Consider the following 25,836-nt stretch of genomic DNA (forward strand, 5'->3'; position numbering starts at 1 on the left):
TGGCTCAGTCATTAAGCGTCTGCCTTCGGCTCATGTCATGATCCCAGTGTCCTGGGATCAAGCCCCACATTGGGCTCCCTGCTCAGCAGTAAGCCTGCTTCTCCCTCTCCTACTCCCCCTGCTTGTGTTCCTGCTCTCGCTGTGCCTCTCTTTGTCAAATAAATAAATAAAATCCTTTAAAAAAATAAAATAAAATAAAAATTTAAAAAAAGAAAGAAAGATACCTCTGATAACCAAGGAGGGATGGTTTGGAGAGGGAAGACTAGAGGAAAGATCCTTTAGGAAGCTTTGCAAAACTAAAAGTTATAAAGGGGTGACCCCCTGGGTGGTTCAGTCGGTTAAGCGGCCAACTCTTGATTTCGGTTCAGGTCATGATCTCAGGGTCCTGTGAGATCAATCCCCACATCACATGGAGCCTGCCTAAGATTCTCTCTCTCTCAAAAATAAATAAAAGCTGAAATAACAGAAAAAATAAAATCAACAAAATTCAGTCACCCAGAATTAACTGTTAACATTGGTGAACTTTATGGCAAGTCTCTATCTATGCAAAAATAGAATGATGGATCAATGGTTGATGCATGGAGGAATCTTTTTTTTTTTTTGAAAGATATGCTTTCATTAAAATGGAATCATACTATATAAGCTATTTTTTAAAATAGAGTATTCCCCTTAATTTTACTGAAGAATATAAATTGAAGCAAAACTGAAGAAATTCACTTTATTTTTTTTTTAAGATTTTATTTATTTATTTGAGAGAGAGAGAGAGCGAGAGAACACAAGCAGGTGGGAGGGGCAGAGGGAGAATCAGACTCCCCACTGAGCAGGGAGCCCAGTGCAGGACTCAATCCCAGGACTTCTTCACTTTTATTTATTTATTTATTTATTTTTAGGACTTCTTCACTTTAAACAAATATTTCTTCACCATGAAAAACACGTTAGCTTCTATAAGATTGTTCCAAAATTAAGTCTGTGGGAAAATATTAAGGAAATTCATGTTATTTCTTCAGCTATTTCATTTATTTTGTTCAGGATCTAATAATACTAACCAATAACATTTATTCAGTACTTATTAAATGCTAGATGCTTGTCAAAGCACTTTACATTAAGTAGTTCATTTAATCCTCACAACACTTGTATGAGATATAAGGACTCTTACTATCCCTATTTTACAGATGAAGAAACTGATGCACAACTGCCATTCATTATACTAGTATTTGTTCATTATCAACTACAAATGACATTTATAATAATAATATTTACAACAGTTAACATTCTGTTCTCTAATCATAAATCCTACAGTTGTTGAGATTTACACATTCTGTATTCAAATAGTTCAAATATTTAAACCTAGAAACTATAGCTATGGATATCATGTTCCTGAATTTGTAAAGGCAGGAGCACCTGGATGGCTCAGTCGATAGAGTGTGTGAGTCTTGATCTTGGGGTTGTAGGTTCAAGCCCCACGTTGGGTGTGGAATTACTTAAAAATAAAATTTTTAAAAATTTGTCTACATTTATAACTGAATGGTAATTTGGTTAGGTGACTATTTTCTTTACAACTTAGAAGATGTTTTCAGCATTTAGTGGCTCTGTAGAATAGTGTGAGGCCTGCCCATGTGTTTCCTCTTGAAAGTGACTTACTTTTTCTGCCTCTAAGATTCTTTATTCTGGAAGTTCTATACTTCACCAGCATAAGATTGGTGTTAATATTTTCTAACACTTTTTCTGGGATACATTAGACCTCAAGATCTGTAGACTTTAGTATGTTCTGAGGGGGGGGGGTTGTTTTTGTTTTTGTTTTTGAGAGCAAGAGCACAAATGGGAGTAGGGGGCAGAGGGAGAGAGAGAGAGAGAGAATCTTAAGCAGGCTCCATGCCCAGCACAGGGCTACATGCAGGGCTCAATTCCACAACCCTGAGATCATGACCTGAGCTGAAATCAAGAGTTGGACGCTTAACTGACTGAGGCACTCAGGCACCCCTTTAGTAATTTTTATAAGAACTTTTTCATTTATCATATCTTGGGATACTTTTTGTACTATTTCTTTGGTTTACTTCTTCAGAAATTCCAATTATCCATATTGTACATCTCTTTTTGTGTTATCTTCTGTATCATCATCTCTGTAATCTGTCTTACTACTCTGTTATTTTCCATTTTATTTTCTGTTGGTTCCTCAAGACTGTTCCTCTAGTCGCTGACTGTGCTATTGTAGAACAAATTGTTTGTCCATTTTCAATCTCAGCTGTAGAAAACTGATTTTATCATACCCCTCAGTTCATGATACATTATGATCGTTGGTCCATGAAGGACCCCTCTAGTTTATTTTTTTATTCCCTTATTCCCATGGCCCATTCCCTTCCCTCTCTCCCATAGACAACAATTCTAATATATACTTTTTTGTGTGTATGTTCTTGTGAAATGTATATTGCTATTTTATAAATTTATTTTAAATTTCTATAAATAGTATTGTGTTATATGTCTCGTGCTATTTGTTTTTTTTAATTCAGAACTATGTATGTCAGCTCTTTCCAAGATGCTATGTGTACATCCAATCTATTGCTTTTAAATGCTGAAAAGTATGCATATACAGTAGTGTACATCATTCATAACCAGAATTGGCTAAGCCACATGGGTGATAACATGGAAGTTAAAGTTCAACCCATCTGTAGGACCTGTGGATGAAGACAAATTCTCAGAGAAGGGCATTTGGGCCAGGAAAGCATCTCAATATGTATTTATTTTTCCGTATTTGAACTCAATTGGATTTCTGGGCTTTTTCCTCCTGTCTTCCCTAATTTTTTAACTATTGTTCTATTAAACCTTCGCGTTGAATGCTTTGTTCATTCACTTTTATTCCTTTTTAAGTCATGAAAACATTTGGGGCAGTGGATTTATCTCTAGATATTTTTACTGCAACCCATAAGAATTGATAAATCCTGTTCTTGTTTTTTATTGTTAAGTCACCTTTATTTAGGTATAATTTACAAACAATAAAATAAACACATTTTAAGTGTGCAGTTCACTGAGTTTTGCCAAATGTATACACCAGTGTAACCAACACAACTGTCAAAATACAGAATATTTCTATCACTCCAAAAGTTTTTCTTCTGCCCCTCCCCAGTCAATTCCCACTCCTCCTTCCCCAGCACCAGGCAACAACTGATATAATTGTCTAGAGTTTCATATAAATGGACTCATACAGTATATATTCCTGTGTCCAGCTTCTTGTGCTCAGCAGGTCCAATCAGCTTAATATCATTAATGTAATGGACCAGCTTGATGTCCTGTGGAAAGAACAGCATTAAAGGTCCCTGCCCACTAAATTATGACATAGAGCTGGAGAGTTGATATACCTGAGTTGGGATAGTGAAGATGTGTTGTTAACCTTGTCAGCAGAAAACAAACTGCTTCTGGTGGTCTTTACCAAGTATACTTCTCTATACTAAGTATAGAGAAAAAGCATTTGCCAGATCAATAGATCTGCGTATCAGATATCAGGGGATGCGTTAATTTGCTCAAGCAACAAAACCTCATCTAGAATAGCAGCTACAACTGGAGACACCATCTGACTGAGTTTACAATAATCTCCTGTCGTTCTCTAAGATCTGTCTTCTGTACAGGCTAAACAAACAAACTGAATGGGAATGTGGAGAGAATTACCCTCTGCATCTTTCAAATCCTTACTCGTGGCACCAATCTCTACCATCCCCCCAGGAATGCAGTGTTGCTTTTGCTTTACTGCTTTCATAGGTAGAGGCAGTTCTAGTGTTTTCCACTTGGCCTTCCCTACCTTAATAACCCTCACTCCATGGATCGGGGAATAAATATGGGGTTCTCCCAGTTGCCGAGTGATCTATTTCAATTATGCATACTGGAACTGGGAAAATTTTCACAAAGTGTGTTCAGAGACCCATTGAGCCCAGTGAGAAAGACATTAGCTAGACCTCCATTGACAACCTGACCTCCTTAAGCCCCTATTCTGACTGGTAGATCACTCTACTGACTGGTAGTGCTTTCTGGGTCTCCAGGAATTAGTATCAGTTCAGAGCCAGTGTCCAGTAATCCCCAAAAAGTCTGATTATTTCCCTTTTCCCAGTGTACAGCCCTGCAGCAGTATTGTTATGAGGTCCCTGTTCCTGAAGCTGTTGGTCACGGAAGGAAGAAAAATAACTTAAAAATAATTACTTTTGATGAATATTAAGATGGAATAGTTTACATGGTACTATCAGATAGCCAAAAAGGGAACCCAACTTAAAATAGGGAGCTAAGGGGCGCCTGGGTGGCTCAGTCATTAAGCGTCTGCCTTTGGCTCAGGTCATGATCCCAGGGTCCTGGGATCCAGCCCCGCATCGGGCTCCCTGCTCAGCGGCGAGCCTGCTTCTCCCTCTCCCACTCCCCCTGCTTGTGTTCCCTCTCTCGCTGTGTCTCTCTCTGTCAAAATAAATAAATATAATCTTTAAAAAAAAAACTATGTCTTTATAAAAATTTTAAAAAAATAAAATAAAACAAGGAACCAAGAAAGGCACCCTAGAGTAAATGACTTCTCAGCTAAGACTAAAATATGGGCATGAGTTAAAAAGGAGCAGGTTTGGAAGGAGATGGGGGAAAGTGAGTTCAGTTATGGACATGCTGAGTTGAAGTATCCGTTTTACACAAAGGTGGAGATATTCTACACACTGTCAAAAATATAATCATAGAGCTCAATGTAAATTGGTACAGCCATATGGAAAATAGTATGGAGGGTGCCTGGGTGGCTCAGTTGGTTAAGCAACTGCCTTCAGCTCAGGTCATGATCCTGGAGTCCTGGGATCGAGTCCCGCATCGGGCTCCCCGCTCGGCGGGGAGTCTGCTTCTCCCTCTGACCCTCCTCCCTCTCATGCTCTCTCTGTCTCATTCTTTCTCTCTCAAATAAATACATAAAATCTTTAAAAAAAATAGTACGGAGGTTCCTCAAAAAAATAAAAATAGAATTACCATATGATCAACAATCCCATTTCTAGGTATGTATCCAGGAAATGAAGGGGATGAAATCAGTATCTCAAAGAGATATTTGCACTCCCATGTTCACTGTAGCTTTATTCACAATAGCCAAGATATGGAAACAACCTAGGTGTCTATCAGTGGATAAACAGATAAAGAGAATGTGGTATATTTATGTGGTGAAATATTGTTCAGCCTTAAAAAAGAGGAAATCCCAGGGCGCCTGGGTGGCTCAGATGGTTAAGCGTCTGCCTTCGGCTCAGGTCATGATCCCAGGGTCCTGGGATCGAGTCCCACATCGGGCTCCCTGCTCCTTGGGAGCCTGCTTCTCCCTCTGCCTCTCTCTCTGTCTCTCGTGAATAAATAAATAAAATCTTTAAAAAAAAAAAAAAAAGAGGAAATCCTGCCATTTGTGACAACATAGATGAATCTGAAGGACATTTTGCTAAGTGAAATAAGCTAGGCACAGAAAGACAAATACTGTATGATACCACTTATATGTGGAATCTAAAAAAACTCAAACTCATAGAAGCAAAGAGTGAAATGATGGTTGCCAGGGCTAAGGAGGGGGGAAATGGGAAGATGTTAGCCAAAGAATACGAAGTTTCAGTTATGCAAGATAGCATGAGTTTTGAATGTCTAATGTACAGCATAGTGACTATAGTTAACATTGTACTGTATACTTAAAATTTACCAAGTATATAGATCTTAAGTGTTCTCAACACAAAATAATAACTGTGAGGTGATGGAGATGTTAATTAGCTTGTTTGTTGTAATCATTTCACCATGCACACATCTATCAAAACATCACATTGTAAATTGTAAATACAATTTCTGTCTCTCAATTTTACTTCAAAAAAACCTGGAAAAATATAATCCCAGAGCTCAAAGAAAGATCAAGACTTGGTGGCAGAGTTAAAGCACCATTCATTCATTCATTCAACAAGTACCTCCTGAATAAACACATGCCAAGTCTTGTACGTAAGTTGCCTATAGTCTAATGGGGAAATAAATGTATAAACATATAAATACAGTATACTATATTAATTGCTATAATAAAGGGGTAGTAAAGCTCCAGTGGGATTTAGAATGGATGGCTGAAATCTGTCTGGTAAATTATAGAAATTTTTAAGAGGAGGCATGGAGCATTTCTCTGAAACAGGAGTTGTTAGTTTCCCATACAGACAGGTGATGGGCAAGGCCTTTGGACAGAAAGAACAATTTGTGCCAAGGAACAAAAGTGTAAGAAAGTTGGTTGGGGGCACCTGAGTGGCTCAGTCAGTTAAGCGTCCGACTCTTGATTTTGGCTCATGATCTCAGGGTGGTGAGATCAAGCTCTGCATCGGGCTCTCTGCTGCGCATGAAGCCGACTTAAGATTCTCTCTCTCCTCTGCCCCTCCTCTGCTCGAACACGCTCTCTCTCAAAAAAAAAAAAAAGTTGGTTGAAGTTTCAACTACTGAAGAATAAACTACAAGTGGACGTGGTAGAGAATAAATCTCAATAAATCATTTGGGGTCAGACCATGAAAGACTTTGTGTACCCCACTAAGAAGTCATTCTGTAGTTAACAGAGAAATACTGAAGAAAGCTAGGCGGGGAATGACATAAAGAGATATATGTTTTAGAAAGATTATATAGCAGTGTGGAGGAGATTGGAAGCTACCTCAGCGATGACCTCACAGATAAATACCAAATACAGCGTTGGTGGTATAGTAGTGAGCACAGCTGCCTTCCAAAATACCTGAAATGATAAGCCACTGTGAGCGAAAGTCCACAGAAACAAGAGTCAACATATTTAGATCTCCACAGACTGTAGATGATGTCAGATGCAGAGTGTAAATAGCTATGTATAAAAGGGCTGAAGAGGTATGGATGCCAGTACAAAGCTGAGCATAAAAGAAACTCGAGAATAGACAGATTGAAAACAACAACAACAACAAATGGAGCCTCTCAAAGCCTTTTCCTCAAAGGGAAAAGTATTGTAAGATAAAAAAAGAAATCAAAAGGGATGCCTGGGTGGCTCAGTCAGTTAAGTGTCTGCCTTCGGCTAAGGTCATGATCCCAGGGTCCTGGGATCGAGTCCCACATCAGGCTCCTTGCTCGGCGGAGAGCCTACTTCTCTCTGCCCCTCCCTCCATTCATTCTCTCTCTCTTTCTCTCTCTCTGACAAATAAATAAATAAAATCTTTAAAAAAAGAAGAAAGAAAGAAAGAAAAAGAAATCAACAGCAGTTGAAGAGATAATCAATTGGAGAATCATGCATCAAAAAGAGATAAAGAAAGTGAAAGTATGAAGAGACTAGTGATATAGACCAAAAATGTCTAACATATATCTAATTGGAATCTCAGGAAAAAAAAGACATTAGAGACAATGGAACAATAACAATATTTAATAATATAATGTCTCAAGTTTTCCAGAATGGATGAAAAGTGAACTCACAGATCCAAGAAACAAAACACATCCTAAGGAAAATTAAATGATATCTATACCTAGACACATAATAGTAAAACTTCAGAACACCAAAGACAGAGAAAAACTACAGGAATGCAGAGAAAGAAAACTAAAAGGAGTGACAACTGGAGTAGACTTTTTCAGCAATAATCATGAGAACCACAAGTTAGTGGAATAATATCTAAATGTCATAAAAACACTATTCACCCAGAATTACGCATCCAGCAAAATTATCTTTCAGTAATGAGGGAAAAATAGGGCGCCTGTGTGGCTCAGTCAGTTAAGTGTCTGCCTTCAGCTTAGGTCATGATCCCAGGGTCCTGGGATCGAGTCCTGCATCGGGCTCCCTGCTCATCAGGGAGCCTGCTTCTCTCTCTGCCCCTCTCCCCATTCATTCTCTCTCTCAAAAATAAATAAATAAACTTTTTCTTTTTTAAAGATTTTATTTATTTATTTTTTAGAGAGCGAGCGAGAGAGAAACAGCATGAGAGGGGAGAGGGTCAGAGGGAGAAGCAGGCTCCCCGCTAACACACCATCTGAGCCACCCAGGTGCCCATAAATAAACTTTTTAAAATAATAATAATGAGGGAAAAATAAAGACATTTGCAAATGAACAAAAACTGACAATATTTGTCACAAAGAGACCTGCTTTAAAGCAACTACTAAAATTTTACTTAAGTAAGGGGAATATGATCTCAGAAGGAAGGTCTGAAATGCACAAGGCAATGGAAAACAAATAAATGTTATACATGTAGGTAAATCCTGAATAGTTCATGAAGTACATTTTCTCCCTTCCACATTACTTCCTGTGACAATGTGGCTAAATTTTCTGCCACCACATAGCAAGTATCCCTTCTCCTCCAGCTTCCAATAAGAGTTTCCTCACTTCTCTGTAAATACTTATTATTGGCAGACTTTTCAAACTCCCAAATCCTATGAACAGTGTGTTCAAGGCATTTTAAACTTGCACTAATACTTTCCTCAAAGTCCTTACAGTTTTTCCAGCTTCCATCCACCGAAACATTCCAAAGTCACTCCTACATTTTAGGGCTTTGTTACAGAAGCATCGTGCTCCAAATTAACCCAAATTTCACGACTTAAAAGAAGAAACACTATCACACAGTTTCTGAAGATCAGGAATCTGGGAATGGCTTAGCTGGGTGGTTCTGGGTATATTTTTTTATGGGTTTGTCCTCAAACTGTTGGCCATTGTTTCAATCTCTGGATATTTGACCAGAGGCTGGAGAATCTCCTTCCAAGCTCATGTAGCTGTTGGCAGGAGGCTTTCTATGTGGTCTCACCATAGGGCTGGTCATGACATAACTTCCCCTAGATCAATTATATATAATATAATAAACAGAGTATAATACTATATGTATATAGGTATATATATCTGCCCAAGACAGAAGGTACAGTCTTTTATTAGCTAATGTTAGAAGTGACATACCATTATTTCTGCCATATTTTACTCATCACACAGACCTATGCTAGTACAATGTGAGAGAAAACTACATAAGGATGTGATTACCAGAAGACAGGGACTACGGGGGTCAACTTGGAGGTTGGATACCACGTTTATGAAGAGAATCTAAAACATATTATTGGAGGTGGCACCTGGGTGGCTCAGTCGTTAAGCGTCTGCCTTCAGCTCAGGTCATGATCCCAGGGTCCTGGGATTGAGCCCGAATCGGGCTCCCTGCTCTGCGGGAAGCCTGCTTCTCCCTCTCCCACTCCCCCTGCTTGTGTTCCCTCTCTCGCTGTGTGTCTCTCTCTCTGTCAAATAAAATCTTAAAAAAAAAAAAAAAGAAGTGATATTCCGGGGCGCCTGGGTGGCTCAGTCTTTAAGCGTCTGCCTTCGGCCAGGTCATGATCCCAGGATCATGGGATCGAGCCCGCATCGGGCTCCCTGCTCAGCGGGAAGCCTGCTTCTCCCTCTCCAGCTCCCCCTGCTTGTGTTCCCTCTCTCGCTGTGTCTCTCTCTGTCAAATAAATAAATAAAATCTTTAAAAATAAAATAAAACGGGGCGCCTGGGTGGCTCAGCCGTTAAGCGTCTGCCTTCGGCTCAGGTCAGGATCCCGGGGTCCTGGGATGGAGCCCCGCATCGGGCTCCCTGCTCGGCGGGAAGCCTGCTTCTCCCTCTCCCACTCCCCCTGCTAGTGTTCCCTCTCTCGCTGTGTATCTCTCTCTGTCAAATAAATAAACAAAATCTTTAAAAATAAAATAAAACATATATTATTGGAAATAATAAAGCTTAGCAAGGTGGCTGCAGATCAGTATACAAAGTTAATTGCATTTTTACCTACCAGCAACAAAGAATTAGAGCACATTTTTTAAAGGCATCTACAACAGTAACACACACACACACACACAGGCGTGTGCACACACACATCTAATGAATTCCCCTGGAAGAAATTTAACAAGAAATGTACAAGGCCTATATGCAGAAAATTCTAAAACTTGACTAACAGATACTAAAGATCAAATAATGGAGCTATATAGCAACATTCATGAATAGAAAGACTTAGAGCAACCAATGTGTCTATTCTCCCCAGATTTCATCCTAGGCTTTAAAGTAGTTTTAGTGAAAATCCTAATAGGGTTTTTCATGGAACTTGACAAGTTTATTCTAAACATTTATGAGAGACTTAAGGGCCAAAAATAGCTAAGATATTTCTGAGGAAGACAAGGACAGGGAATTTACCCTAACATTAGCAAGATTTATTATAAAACTGTATAGTTAAGACAGTGTCATTTTGACAAGTTGAGCAACAGAATACAACAGAGAGCCCAGAAAGTGGGCTCACACACACACACACACTCACACACATACACACAGACATGCACACACAACACACTCTCATAAACACACACATACACATTCACAAATACACACATATGCACACACATAACACACTCTCATACACACACAAATACACAAGAATTTTTATTTATTTATTTATTTTATTTATTTATTTGACAGAGAGCAAGCGCACGCACGAGCAGCAGAGGGAGAGGGAGAAGCAGACTCCCCGCAGAGCAGGGAGCCTGATGCAGGACTCGATCCCAGGACTCTGGGGTCATGACCTGAGCCGAAGTCAGACTCTTAACTGACTGAGCCACCCCAGCATCCCAACTTTTTATGCGTTTTGAGAAAGCTTGGGTCTTAAGCTTCTTGACATCTTCCTTGCCTACAACAGTGCTAACAGTGAAATAAGTATTGGAATATGATTGTTTCCCTTGGCACCTCCTTGCATGGTACAGTGAGGACATTTTTTTTTTCAATTTGGGATTGATAATAGATAATAGATAATCCTCTCTCTACTATAGTGGGTCCTTCATTTGTTGTTTTCTAATGATTTGGGTTTTGTTGATTTGTTTTCTTAATTGTTCTCTGGCAGAGAGTTTGGCTTACTTCTCAGTTCACAGTGTGTTATCATCATTGATCCATATAACAATCTTCACTTATTTGTTTCCATTCCTTTATTTCCTTTTTTTTTTTTTTTGCTTATCCCCTTTCTGTGTATTTTTGTAAATTTTGTACTTTTGTATTTTTAAGTTATATAAACTATATTGCATTATATCTCCAACCTATACCTTCCTTTTTATTTTTTTAAAGATTTTATTTATTTGAGAGAGAAAGAATGAGAGAGAGAGCACTAGAGGGGAGAGGGCCAGAGAGAGAAGCAGGCTCCCTGCCGAGCAGGGAGCCCGATGTGGGACTCGATCCCGGGACTCCAGGATCATGACCCGAGCTGAAGGCAGTCGCCCAACCAACTGAGCCACCCAGGCACCCCTGTACCTTCCTCTTTAAACTCAACTGTACTATGAGGATCTGTTTGAGTAGAGTTCCAGACTTTCTCCATATGCTTGTTAGTCTTTTGGATTTCTTCTTGTGGACCATAAAAAGCAGTGTACTGTAGGTAGTTAAAAATATGGACACTGGTGGGGTGCCTTCCTGGCTCAGTCAGTAGAGTATATGACTCTTGATTTTGGGGTCACGAGTTCAAGCCCCACGTAGTGCATAGAGCTTACTTAAAAATAAATAACCAGGGGCTCCTGGATGGCTCAGCCAGTTCAGTGTACAACTCTTAGTATTGGCTCAGGTCGTGGTCTCACAGTCGTGGGACTGAGCCCCACATTGTGCTCAGCAGAGAGTCTACTTCAAATTCTCTCTCCCTCTCCCTCCCACTTTCTCACTCTGTCTTTCTCAAATAAATAAATAAAATCTCTTAAATAAATAAATAACCTGAATGTGAAGGGTAGAACTATAAAGTTATTGGAATAAAATGTAAAAAATAATTAAAAAAAACAACCATGGACACTGGAGCTTGATTACTTGGGTAAAATCCTACCTGTGCCACTTATTAGCTGTGTGACCTTAGCAGCTACTTAACCTCTCTGCGCCTCTGTTTCTACTTCTGATAAATGAAGATAACTATAATACCTACATCTTAAATTTAAATTTTAAAAAATTAGGTGAAATTCACACACCATGTAATCATTTTAAAGTATACATTCAGTGGCATTTAACACATTCACAATGCTGTACAGACACCAACTCTATCTAGTTCAAAATATGTGCATCATTTAAAAAAGGCACTTTGTACCCCTAAACCGTCACCCCCATATACCTCTATCCCCAGCCCCTGGCAACCACCAATCTGTTTTCAGTCTCTATGGATTTACCCATTCTGGGTATTTTGTATAAATGAATCATATAATATGTAAATGCAGTTTGTCTCTGGCTTCTTTTCCTTAGCATAATATTTTCAAGGTTCATCCATACTATAGAATATATTCGTATTTTATTCCTTCCTATGGCTAAATAATTATCCCATTGCATGGATATATCATATTTTATTTATTCGTTCATCTTTTGATGGGTATTTGGATTGTGTCCACCTTTTAGCTATTGTGAATTGTGCTACTATGAGCATGTGTATACAAGTATTTGTTTGAGAACCTGCTCTCTGTTGTTTGGAATATTACCTAGAAGTGGAATTGCTGGGTCATACGGTAATTCTATGTCTAGCTTTCTGAGGAATGTCAAACTGTTTTACACAATGATGCACCATCTTACATCCCCACCAGCAGTGCATGCACAAGGGCTCCAATTTCTCCACATCCTCACCAACACTTGTTGTTTTCCGGGTTTTTTTTTAATTATTGGATTTTCTGTCTTATTGATTAGAAGTACTTTCTTGTATATTATAGATATTAACCCATTATCATCTTTAAGCATTATAAATTTCTTCTATCATTTGTATGAAAACTTTGTCCATGTTGTCCTTAGATGAAAAAAATTTTTTGATAGAAAGACTCACCAATATTTTACCTTATGGTTTGTGGTTTTTAAGAAGTCCCAAGATCACAGATATTCTGCTAAATTTTGACCCACAGATGTTATTTTCTCTTTCATATTTATATCTTTAATTCATCTCTAGTAACTGTCTTTTCTCATTGATTTTGGTTTTACTTTTATCATATACTAAATTTCCATATATACTTAGGTCTATCTCTGAGCTTACTATTTTTCTTCCATTGGTCTATTTGTCTATACCACACTATTTTTTTAAAAGATTTTATTTATTCATTTGACAGAGAACAAGCACAAGCAGGGGGAGCGGCAGCCAGAGAGAGAGGGAGAAGCAGACTCCCTGCTGAGCAAGGAGCCCGATGAGGGGCTCAATCCCAGGGCCCCAGGATCATGACCTGAGCCGAAGGGAGACACTTAACCAACTGTGCCTGCCAGGTGCCCCTATACCACACTATTTTTTAAAATATGACCTTATAGGGGAGCACCTGGGTGGTTCAGTCAGTAAAACATCTGCCTTCAGCTCAGATCATGATCTTGGGGTCCTGGGAACTCAAGAGACATATATTTCTGGAGGATTTTCTTACGATCATGAGTCCTTCCTATTCTGTGTATCCTGAATTTTCTTCCTTGGATCAAATCAAAGAGGGCTTTGCTCTTGATACAGTGTTTTGGCTTCTCATTGACTTGCCTCCTCTGAACTGTGCTTTGGCACTGTGCCAACAGCTTTTTTTTGCCAGTGATTACATACAACTATAGACATAGAAGAGTCACCTTGTATTTAAAGTAGGTATGTTGTCAGGGTGCCTGGGTGACTCAGTCAGTTGGGCAGCCAACTCTTGATTTTGGCTCTGGTCATGATCTCAGGGACCTGGGAGCCTGAGCTCCTGCACTGGGCTCTGTGCTCAGTACAGAGTCTGCCTGAGATTCTCTCTCTCTCCCTCTGCCCCTCCCCCTGCACTCTCTCTCTCTAAAAATAATCTTTTAAAAAATAAAATAGGATGGGGTGCCTGGGTGGCTCAGTCATTAAGCGTCTGCCTTCAGCTCAGGTCATGATCCCGGGGTCCTGGGATTGAGCCCCACATCGGGCTCCCTGCTTCGCGGGAAGCCTGCTTCTCCCTCTCCCAGTCCCCCTGCTTGTGTTCCCTCTCTCGCTGTCTCTCTCTCTCTCTCTCTGTGTCAAATAAATAAATAAAATCTTTTAAAAAAATAAAATAGGATGTTGTCAAGGACATTTTCAACTCTATTACATACTTCTCAAAAAATACACCTATCAGACAATTTTTTCTTAGGATAAAAGTGTCTTAATGGGTTTGTTTTTATTTTATGGTCACTGAGTCTTAAACCTGAGCATGTTTCCTCTGCTTTGGCCTTAGGAAACTCAGAGCTAGAATTCCAACTGCCATGCAGAACAATATGAGACTCATTTCTGCAAGCTCTTTTTTTCTCCTGAATTTTTATTTCTTACTGCCCTAACCCTTTGCCCTGAATATCTCAATTATTTATTTTGTAGTAAGAGTTTCTCCTATCTTGAACACCCTAATATGTTCTAGGCAAATTACATATATCATCCATTTAATCTTCATAGCAAGCTGTGAGATTGGGACGTTGTCTATCCTTTACAAATGAGGTTAGTAAATTTAAATCACTTGTTCCTGGCCACATAGGTAGCAAGCGGAGAGCCCAGAAGCCAACTGCTCTGACTCCCAGGTGCATGCTCCACCTGCTGTCCAGGTGGTCTGAAAGGGTGGTCTACTTATTAAGATACAGGTTCCTGGGCACCATTCCCAACCTGGTAAATAAGAACCTCTTTGAGGGACGCCTCGGTGGCTCAGTTGTTAAGCATCTGCCTTTGGCTCAGGTCATGATACTGAGGTCCTGGGATCGAGCCCCATATTGGGCTCCTTGCTCTGTGGGGAGTCTGCTTCTCCCTCTGCCTCTGCCCTGCTTATGTTCCCTCTCTGTCTCTCTCTCTCTCTGTCAAATAAATAAAATCTTTAAAAAAAGAAAAAAGATGGGGCGCCTGGGTGGCTCAGTCGTTAAGTATCTGCCTTCGGCTCAGGTCATGATCTCAGGGTCCTGGGATCGAGCCCCGCATCGGGCTCCTTGCTCTGCGGGAAGCCTGCTTCTCCCCCTCCCGCTCCCTCTGCTTGTGTTCCCTCTCTCGCTGTCTCTCTCTCTCTCAAATAAATAAATCTGTCAAATAAATAAAATCTTAAAAAAAAAATTTTAAAAAAGAAAAAAGAACCTCTTTGAGTTGTGGGAGAGGCCAGTAACCTACATTTCAACAGGTTTCCCAAGTGACTCTCATGCATCCAAAAGTTCAAGAATTCCTGTACAAGCTATATAGCCAAATGCCCTCTATCTGTTGAGATACTGCACATAGCCTTTCTAACAATTTTTCCCTAACCAAACAGATATAACTTTCTGTAAAACATCAAGTCTGTCATGCTGCTGACCTTGGTCATGTGTAGATATTCATGTGCAATTATTATTATTCATTCTGCCTGTCTCTTCTTTGGACTGGCCCTAATGAAAGCACAGTGGTACCCAGAGGGAGGTGAGCAGGCCTCCCAGGCCACTATGCATGAGGTAACATGAGGCTCAGAACCTTGCTAGAGTAAGAGCAGTCACTCCTACGTGAGCTTGGATAAGCATTATGACTCCTCAGGGTTCACCCTGCAACCACTAGCTATGAACTGCTGGTAAGGACCTATGTTTGCTCTAATTTTTCCTAATATTTTATATCAGACTGGCGTCCAGCCTTAATGTCATGGGCCGATGCATCCAGAAGTTAAGACCTGTGTGAGGTCAGGGAAGTTTCAGTACTGCCCTGTGTAGGGAGAAGTTTTAATACAGGTTTTTATGAACGCTATAACATGTAGCCTACCAGTTTTCTCTCCTTAGAGAAATTGGGCAACTCAGCAGGATCTAGTCCCTGGGATGCTTAGCATGGTTGGAGGCATGTGGCCCTCCCTGGGGTGTTCCAGAGCCACAGCCCCACTCTGCAGCCTGATCAGGGCCTGTCTGGTTGTTGCAGTGCAAGCCACATGGATGGCCTACGACATGGTGGTGATGCGCACCAACCCCTCGCTGGCAGAGTCCATGCGCCGTCTGGAGGATGCCTTCCTCAACTGCAAGGAGGAGATGGAGAAGAACTGGCAAGAGCTGCTCAATGAGACCAAGCATAAACAGTAGGCCCCCTGCCCACCCACGGCCACCATGCTGCCATCTGCCAATGTGGAGAAGCCCCTAAGGCCTGGAGCCTTCTCTGCTGGCAGAGTAACAGCGACCGAAATATATAGCTGTATTAACAGTACTTGTTTCTCAATAAACTTATTTTTAAGAACAACCTGAGGACCCCTTTCTGTCCTACCCAGCAGCATATCCAACCTTGTGAACAAAAATGAGAATTATAAGATGCAGGTGCTTTCAATGAATTAAACATATTTGGTGCCAGTAGCACCAAGCATAGAATAAAAAGCAAAAACAGGGCCAGATAGAGACAAACCAGGTCAGAGGGTGGGACAGGTAGCAGTATTCAGTCAGATTTATTTACCTTCCTATGGTGGATTCCAAAACAGGCAAAGGGGAACATTGTTTATTCATCCTGGGCACTGTGCTAGGTGCTCACATATGTGACCTTATGTTCTCACAACTCTCCTGAGTAACAGATGTTCATTGTCCCCATTTCACAGATGAGAAGAATGAAATTAGATGTCTCTTCTAAGTCCACAGCTAATAAGGGAAAGAGCTCAGGGGAAACCTGGGTCTCACGTAAGAACAGGCGTTGGTGGGAAGTGAGGCTGGCTTCTAGAGGGGCAGAGCAGGTGGGAGAGACCCCACAGAGGGGCATGAGCCCAAGTGGTCCTGGCCAGGCCTGGGCTGGGGTTACAGTCAGGGGCTGCAGACAGCAGAATGGTTTCATAGACAAGGGTTCTAGACCTCTGGGATCAGACAAAGGAGGGCTACAGAGTTGTTCCCAAGGCCAAGCCAGGCTCCTGAGGCCTGAGGCAAAGACATTTTCCTGGGGACTTTTCTGTTCCTTGTTCCCCCTTCCCACTTCCTTATAGACTCCTTGCCCAGCTTGGAGCCTTAGGGACAAAAGACAGGAAGTGTGACTTGTTTCTAGCCACCTCCTTCCTCTGCTCAGCAGTCACTCAGCTCCTCCACAGGCCAAATCCTGGTCCTTAAGGACACATCATCAGTCCCTGGCTCTCAGAGTACCAGTAGACCCACAGACAGATGTTTTTCCAGGCAGTGCGGTGCTGCCAGAGGGAGCCTGGCCCTGGAGCCCAGAGAAGGAGAACCATCCTGGAGGAGGGGCTATGTGAGCCAGCTGAGGTGTGAGGGCAACAACTAAGTCATAAAGGCAGTAGACAGCATTCTGTGGTGGGAGGCTGGGAAACGGGGTAGGGATGGCCCACAACCAGCTCACAGGTAGGTACAAGGAGCCTGAGCTCCCAGGGGGAGAGGTCTCTTTTAAGGGCTGGGGGGTATGGAAGGGGGAAATCATGAGTCTTATTAAAACAGAAAAAGAAAGCTGTCCCAGAAACAATGGCAGAAAGTTCTGGATCCCAGCCACCTTCTGTGCCCCACCTGCCAGCAGACCCCCAGCCCCAGGGTGTCCCCGGAGAGCAGCTCAGAGGGCAGTCTGCAGGGGGTCGGTGGCAGGCAGAGTCAGGATGAATGGACAGAGGACGCCCTTACTCCCCAGAGCAAAGGGCTGCAGCTCCCTGGCCTGGAACTGGGCAGTCCCCTCGGAGACCGTAAAGGTGGCCGTGACCTGGTGGTTGAGGCAGTAAATGGTGTTGCCCAGCGCGGTGCAGTGCAGTGGGGCCGGGTCGGGCAGTGGCAAGGAGGCCGCCCGGCTCCAGGAGCCGGTCACCGTGTTGTAGCGCATCACCGCAGCGCCCACGCCCCGCAGCAGGTCGAAGCGGTAGAGGAAGGCTCCCAACGCCACCATGTCGCTGGAACGCCGGTGGCTGGCGCTGTAGGGGCACTCATCCCATGCATCCTTCCCAGGGCTGTACCTCAGCAAGCGGTAGAAGAGGTGGCCCCCAGTGACATAGATGTCCCCACGGCAGGCCACAGCCTCGTGGGCCACAGGGAAGGTGCCTGCAGGGAGGGGCGCGCGCGAGGTCCAGGCGTCCGTGCGCGGATCGTAGCTCTCCATGCTGTACAGGCACTCGCCACCGATGGCGTAAAGCAGCCCGTCCAGAGCCACCAGCTTGAGCTGGGCCCGGGCCTGCTGCATGGGCCTCACCTGGCTCCAGATGTTGGTCAGCGGGTTGTAGCAGAAGACCTCGTTGGAGCAGACGGCCTTGGCACCGGAGCCACGGATGCCCCCGGCCAGGAACAGGTAGTTGTGCATGGTGCAGAGACCACAGCCCCGCAGCGGGGCCTCCTCCGGCACCTGAGTCAGGGGCCGCCAGGTGTTTTCTCGGGGGTTGAACACGTGCAGGTGCGTGCGCGGAGGCAGGGGTGCAGGCCCCGGAGTAGGAGCCTCCTCCCCACAAGGGCCCCTGGTGAGCCCTGAGCGGCTCACCCGGTAGAGGCTGGGCAGCACAAGGACCCCCAGCACCGCCTGGCCCCGGCCAGTCCGAAGGCTCAGGATGCGCTCCCGGTCCGCCCCGCTCAGCTGCCGGTAGAGGTGCGGGTCTCCCAGCACGTGCAGCAGATTGTCGCTCATCAAGGCGTATGTCTCCCGCAGCAGGCCGGGCTCCGCGTGCCGCTGGGCGAAGGCCAGGACGTCCAGGCAGTTGCCCAGGTCCGGGCGTTGTGGTAGAGCTGCTGCCGAAGCCGGCTCGCGGGCTAGGGGGCTGGGCTTCCAGGGCCCCTCCCCCTCCCCCCAGCGCCCCGGCCTCTGCAGAAGCACCATGAGCTTGCGGGCCTCCTTCTGCTTTCCCGGGACGACTATCCCGCGGCCTGCAGGGCGGGGCTTCTCCCCTGGAGCCTCTCCCCGGCGCCTCGCGGACGCCCCCTGGCGGACACCGCGCTCGGAGCTCTCTGCTCTTTGACACGCGCCGCGTTTCCGCGGCGGCGGAACCGGCTGTGAGGCGCCCCTCCCAGTGGGGGAGGGTTGGGGGCCTGGCTGCCTCCGCTCAGGGCGCGGTGATGGGGCCCCGGGCATTGCAGCTCCCGGCAACAGAGGGTCTTCTGCACGCTTCTCCTCGACTGCATCTCCTCTCGGACCTGAGGGAGGCTCTGGGATGGGAGCCTCCTTGGTCTCCAAGTGGCTCTGCTGTTGCCGACGTCCAGCCTCTGTGTCTGCCCCTGAGGAGCCATTCCTGACCTCCAGGCTGGGGGCGGCCCCTTCAGGGGCAGAAGCAGACTCTCTGTTCTCAGAGGGTGCACCAGTGCTGGGATCTCTAGGGCTCTCGGGAGCTGCCCTTGGGGCTCTCCCTTGGGGTCTCTCTTGCCTGGGGAAAGGGTGACTCCTAAGAACCATGGAAATAAGATTTTCCCAGCTGGTTGAGATTTGCCCCTCCTGCTTGTCCTTGCGGAGAGCCACACTGTGGTCCTGTGCCGTAGGCCTTGACCCACTACTGGGGGCAGGGGACAGGGCTGGGGCTGCAGCTGAGGATGGCGCTGGGGCTGACACTAGGGCTGGGGCTGGGGCTGGGGTTGAGGCTAGGGCAGCGGACGGGGCTGGGGCTGGGGCTGCAGCTGGGGCTTGCACTGGCCTGTGAGTTTCATCCTCCACAGGACCCTGGCTAACTCTGAGGGACAAAGAGTCTGAAGGTGAGGAGGTTGGGCCTACAGGTAAGAGACCTCCTTGGGGACGTACTGTCAGAGGGGAAGCCAAGGGTGGAAGGGGCTTAGGGAAGCGTGGAGAGGGTGTGCCTAAGGGACTCAAGGAGGGGGCTCCCTGGACGGTGTCTGTAGAGGGCTTTCCTCTGTCCTGAAGGTCTCCCTCCTGCTCACTGCTCTGCTCCCCCTGGCCTTGCTGGGATTCTCTCCCTTCTCTGACGCCGTGGCCCGCTTGCTCCTCTGTCCCACCGGGCCCTGAGCTGAAGAAAGAGCCATCTCCAGAGCCATTAGCCCCAGCCTTTACTGCGTCGTTGGCGTCTGTGGTCCCCCGCCCTTGAGACAAGAGTGGGTGTCCACACTGCGACCCCTCTGGCCATGGGCCCATGGAGCCTGGGGCCTGGCTGAAGCTCCTGGTGACAAGAAAATCCCTCCTCTCCCAGGGCCAGCCTTCCACGGAGGCTGGAGATCCCTGAGCCTCCCTGGGAGCCTGGGACCCAGGCTCCCTGCTTTCCAGAGCTAGGACTGGGGCTGGTTGGAGGCTGCTCTCCCTGCACCCCTTCTCTGTGCCCTCAGCCAAGGGCCCAGTCTGCGTGGTGTGTGATGGAGGTGGCTCCTGGGGAACAGGGGGCCTCTGAGAGCCTGTGGAGAGGCTGCTGCCTGCATCCACAGCATCCCACACGCTCACCACAGCTCCCAGGCGCAGGGAGTCCAACCTCGGGAAGTGGCGGTTTCTATCTCCTGAGCTGTGGTCCACCTGCCACCGCCGGCTGCTGGGGCCTCTCTCTAGTGAGCCAGGTGACCCTACACCTCGTTGCCAGGGACTGGTGTCCTGTTCTGTGGTGTGGACCAGGCCCTGGTGAGTTGGCACCTTGACTTGGACGCCTCCTGCCTCCACTTGTCCTTCCATCTGTCTGCCAGGACTCCGAGGGGTGAAGTGTATCAGGAGGGGGCCAGACGTCCCCCCCACTTTGCTTCTACCCACGAGGGCAGTACCTGGCCCGAGAGGCTCCCTTCTTTTGCCTCGGGGGGCTTCTGGCTTGGCATTACCTTGCTGCTGTCCCAAGGCCCCTCCAGTGGTCACCTCACCAGGTGTCTTGAGTGGAGGTAGAGCTGTGGCAGCCAGACGGCCACCTCCCCGGAGCTTCGGATCCTGGGCCCCTGCTGCAGCCGGACTCCCCTGGCCACGTTCCGGAGGGTCTGGCTTCCCCTGCCCTGGGCTGCTTCCCTCAACACCACCACTGACCTTGGACTTCAGGGGCAGGGCGGGCCTGGCTCCTCCTGCCTGTGAAGGCTGGGCCCCAGGGGCTGTGGATGCGGGTGCTGCTGCCTCCTGGTCCTGCCCAGAGCCAAACCAGTGCAAGGCCAGTGCCGAGGCGGCCACCGCAGCCAGCGCCAGCAGGGTCAGGACAGCGCCGTCCCAGTCATCCTGCCCGCCCCAGCCCCAGCTGAGGCCACCGGGCCCCGAGGCACCCTGGATCATGGTGCTGGGCTGCAGATGCAGCGAGGAGCCGGGTCAGCAGGCGGGAAGCTGCGTGTGTGTGCGTCCTGCAAGTCGGTGCTGCGCTCAGGTCTGCACAGACGGCATCAACAATGAGCTCCGCCCACAGGGCTGCCCAGTTAAGGTGGACCTGTGCTGGGGGACAGTCGCTCTGCCTGGCCTAGGATGGGGTGGGTCTCCGTGCCCGTGCCTGGATGGGGGTCTGTCAGTGGAGCTAGGCAGAGCTCTCAGGAGTCAGTATAATATCCAAGAGCTCCAGGAGCTCAGGGGCCTCTCCAGGCCCACCTGCCCCCTTCGCCTTGCCATGGGGTCCAGTGGCAAATGGCATTGTTCCTCAACACAGTTCCAGATCCCAGCCAACCTGCTTCTACCTACAGACCCTCAGACCCCCCCAAACTTCCACCCCATTGTTCCAACTCTGAGCCTGGGTCCAGCCTCAGGGGCTCTTTCAGGGAAGAGTTACCCACAGGGAGATGTTATCTGCAGCTTTAGCAACATGATGCAGCCCTGATGAAATTACCAGAAACCCAAGAAGATGGTTCCACTGTGGGCCAGCGGGGGAGGGGTGGGAGAGGCACACACCCCATCGTGCCAACACTGCAGGCTGGTCTCAGACTGAGGGAGACCATGGAGGGCATGCATCCTGACACTAAGCACTGCCTTAGAAAGTGCATCCTCGGGGCACCTGCGTGGCTCAGTCGTTAACCGTCTGCCTTCGGCTTGGGTCATGATACCAGGGTCCTGGGATCGAGCCCCGCATCGGGCTCCCTGCTCCGCGGGAAGCCTGCTTCTCCCACTCCCACTCCCCCTGCTTGTGTTCCTTCTCTCGCTTTGTCTCTCTCTGTCAAATAAATAAATAAAATCGTAAAAAAAAAAAAAAAAGAAAGAAAGAAAGAAAGAAAGTGCATCCTCCTGTCACCTCAGGTGTGAAGTAGACTTGCACTGTTCTCTCCCAGGACGCATAAGGGTGCTTGAGAGGGGCCAAGGCTAAAGCCCCCATCTCCCCTCTTCCAGCAGCCTCTGGACTTCCCTTACCCTGAGTTCAGCAGAGATGGGATAGAGTTTTCTAAAGGAATTTTCTAAGCTATCAAGAGAAAAAAAATGAACAAAATAAAGAAAATCCAAAAGTTGTATTTCTCTATTGGCCTGGCTTATTACAACCCACCTGCCCTTTCTAGAGCCTCCTGGGCCTCCCCCTGCACCCTATGGACCATCTTGACTGCTCAGATGCCTCTTCCATGGTGCCCCCAGAAAGCCCTGACCCCAGCCTCCTCTTACCCCTGTTACCTCACCAGCCAGCCCCCAGCATCCCTCAGAGACCCTCCTCTGACCCCAGGTAATCTATCAGCCTGACTTCTGGGTATCCCATCTCATTCCTTGGCCTTCCCTCATCTTAGCCAAATCACTCCACTCCAGTGTCCTCACTGGAACTCAGCCCCCTTACAGGTCAGCACGTAGATCCTTCTGCTGGGCATGCACTTGGCTTCCCTCAGCTTGGTTTCTCAGGGAAGGAGCCTTGTCTCCTCCATCTGCTTCTCACTTAACCTCATCTCAAGAATAAGTCTTGGGACAAGTGGGGCCCAGATATGAAAAAGAGCCAGGATCTCTGGGACAAAGCCAGACCCCCTACAACATGTATTCATTCCTTTTTCTAGGACACGGGACTTCTCCCTGACTCAGGCAGTGAGGAGATGGCCAAGGAGCGTCCCTGGCACCCAGCTTGGGCTCTGCTGGACCTCAGGTACCTCACCCATCTGGTCACCTCCCAGCTCCCCTGAACATATTAGATGACAGTAAGAGGGTGGAAGGAGGGCTCATGCCTTAAGGTGGACCTCAAGTTGGTGGCAGGGTTTATGGACATTGTACTTATTCCTGTCCCAGTCTCAGGTTCTGCCTCTTGGTTGTTTGGGGTCCAGAGACCTTGAAAAGTTGGAGATGACAAGCCCACCTGCACCTCCTTATAGGCCATGCCATACCCTATCAGGCATTTCTACCAAGCTTCTGAAAATACCTGTTGTTAGCAGAGCCCCAGCCTGCTGTCAGAGAACAGGAGAAGTGTCCAGCAAGTGATACCTTACGGTACTATGGGGGGAGGAACCAAGCACAGAAAATCACCCCAATCAATTTCACAAGGTGTCAAGGACTCTGATGGGTCTTGGTGGCACAGGTGACCAAGGAAGGGTCTAGTCCCATCCTCTGTGGAAAGAAAACACCTCCCTTTGTCAAAATCCAGGGGGAGGGCGAAACTCTACTGCACGGAGAAAATCCCTATTGGGAAGGTGACTGGGGACATGTTACCTCCCTAAATTGTGGGAGATTCGCCCTCCTAACTTCCCAGAGAATGTAAAAATGTAGTACTGCTGGAAAGGTGACAGAACATGAAGTCACCTAGACAAATTGTGAAACAAAAATTGTTCTAGTTGTGCTATGAGACAATGTAAATATCAAAGTTACCATTAAGGGGAAAAACAAACATCAAGAAAGTAGATCTGACCATTAGTGGCATCCTGCTGAGGCAGAAATCCTGTTCCAGTCTACACAAGGAATAGAGAGGGATTCATGCCTAGTACCTGAAGCTTCTGTTTCCTCAGACAGTCCAAAACAGGAACGGATGAGTCTCCTGCTTATCAGCAACCAATTATCCATACACTGGGAGCCTAGGAATAGAAGATGTATCCATGTATGAGCTGATCCACTGCAGCCACTCATAGAGGAACCCAGTGCTACCTGGTCACTGAGCCTGAACAAAGCTGGATGGTGCCCTGGCCACCAGTGTGCCTTCTCTGAAACATTTAGTGGAAGAAAAGCACAGTGACATAATGACATAATTCCAAATGGAGAGCTAATATACATAAGGTGAGCAGCAAACCTCATCAAATGTAGGGTTTCTCTATTACTGGAATTTCTAAAAGCAGAAAATATTATATAATCAGAAATGATATAAAACAAAGAATATAATATATAATCCTATACTTAGAAGTATGCATGTAATTTTATATATGTATAAATAAGTCTAGAATAATGTTTAAGACTTAGAAAATATAAATCCCAGATTAAATAATCACACCCTACAGGGACTGCTTCTTAAGGAATTCATCTGACATGGGAAAAGATTTATACAAAAAAGAAAAAAGTTACGTAAAAAAAATAAACAATACAATATGATTTAAAATGGAAAAAAACTAAAACATGTAAGCATTCAACAATATGGGAATGATGAAAACATGAACACGACTTTAAGATGTGGTATTGAAAAACTTACTTAAATAATTATTAATAATGTGGCTGTGAAGTTTAATACTGATATTAATGGAGATCCCATAATAGAAGAGGCATAGTATTTTTTTTTAAAGATTTTATTTATTTATTTGACAGAGAGAGCGATAGCGAGAGCAGGAACACAAGCAGGGGGAGTGGGAGAGTGAGAAGCAGGCTTCCTGCTGAACAGGGAGCCCAATGTGGGACTCGATCCCAAGACCCTGGGATCATGACCTGAGCCGAAGGCAGACGCTTAACGACTGAGCCACCCAGGCGCCCAAAGAGGCATAGTATTTTAAAACAAGTTCAAAGTATGAGAAGGGAGAGAGAAGAAAGACATAAAGCATAATGAAAGTCACCTCTTGGGCGCCTGGGTGGCTCAGTTGGTTAAGCAACTGCCTTCGGCTCAGGTCATGATCCTGGAGTCCCAGGATCGAGTCCCGCATCGGGCTCCCTGCTCAGCGAGGAGCCTACTTCTCCCTCTGACCCTCCCCTCTCTCATTCTCGCTCTCTCAAATAAATAAATAAATCTTTAAAAAAAAAAAAAGAAAGAAAGTCACCTCTTATTCCAAAGGGGTGAATATATATCTAAATCTTGAAATCAGTTGCTAAATTCAGTTCAAATGTAAGTTTAAATTTTTTTTTTAAGATTTTATTTATTTATCTGAGAGAGAGAATGGGAGACAGAGAGCATGAGAGGGGAAGGGTCAGAGGGAGAGAAGCAGACCCCCCGCCGAGCAGGGAGCCCGATGTGGGACTCGGTCCCGGGACTCCAGGATCATGACCTGAGCTGAAGGCAGTCGCTTAACCAACTGAGCCACCCAGGCACCCATAAGTTTTAATTTTTTTAAATTCTAAATTGATGTATACATTTACCACATTCAGGGATTGGAAAACTTAATGTCATAAAGATGACAATTGATGAAAGACAATTCAGAGATTCAAAAGACCCAATGAATGTCAAGCAGGAGAAATAAAAGGAAATTCATACCAAGATACACCAGAGTAAAAAACTGCAGCAAAGACAAAAGATGGAAAATCTTAAGAGCAACCCCCCAAAAAAGACAGATCACCTACAGAGGAATGACAGTCTTCAGCTGACTTCTCAATGACAAAAAAACTGTAGGCCAAAAGACAATTTAATGAAATTTTCAATGTGCTGAAACAAAACAATCTAAAGTTCTATAGCTAGAAGACATATCTTTCAAGAATGAAGGCAAAACAAAAGCCTTTCCAGACAAACACTGAGAGTCTTCAATGAAGGAAATGCTAAACTAAGAATGCCAGAAGGAAAGAAGAGCAAAAACAACAAAAATGGCAAGGATGTGAATAAATCTAAATGAGCATTGACTTTATAAAACAATAATAAGTTCTTGTGAGTATCTTAATTATTTAGAATTAAAAGAAAAACAATAGAATCAATGAAACCAAAGTTGGTTCTTTGCAAAGATCAACAAAACCGACAAGCCTTTAGCTAGACTGATGAAGAAAAAAAGGGAGAAGACACAAAAAACTAAAATCAGAAGTGAAAGTGGGAATGTTACTACCAATCCTACAGGAAAGAAAAGGGTTATAAGAGAA

General features: G+C 45.4%; 2 protein-coding genes across 2 annotated transcripts in view; one reads left to right on the forward strand and one right to left on the reverse strand.

Annotated features, from left to right (window-relative positions):
- SYCE3 (synaptonemal complex central element protein 3) overlaps positions 1–15,944 on the forward strand; it is a 19,325-nt gene extending 3,381 nt beyond the window's left edge. The window contains exon 2 of the mRNA XM_021687853.1: positions 15,787–15,944. Within this exon, the coding sequence (XP_021543528.1) occupies positions 15,787–15,944 (158 nt within the window). The remainder of the gene's footprint in view (positions 1–15,786) is intronic.
- Positions 15,945–17,260: 1,316 nt separating this feature from the next.
- Positions 17,261–20,979, reverse strand: KLHDC7B (kelch domain containing 7B). The gene has a single exon (XM_021687842.2). The coding sequence runs from the start codon at positions 20,977–20,979 to the stop codon at positions 17,389–17,391; it is 3,591 nt and encodes a 1,196-aa protein (XP_021543517.2). The 3' UTR covers positions 17,261–17,388.
- Between the last annotated feature and the right edge of the window lie 4,857 nt (positions 20,980–25,836).

The sequence above is a fragment of the Neomonachus schauinslandi genome, chromosome 5 (genome assembly GCF_002201575.2).
Source record: "Neomonachus schauinslandi chromosome 5, ASM220157v2, whole genome shotgun sequence".
NCBI lineage: Eukaryota > Metazoa > Chordata > Mammalia > Carnivora > Phocidae > Neomonachus > Neomonachus schauinslandi.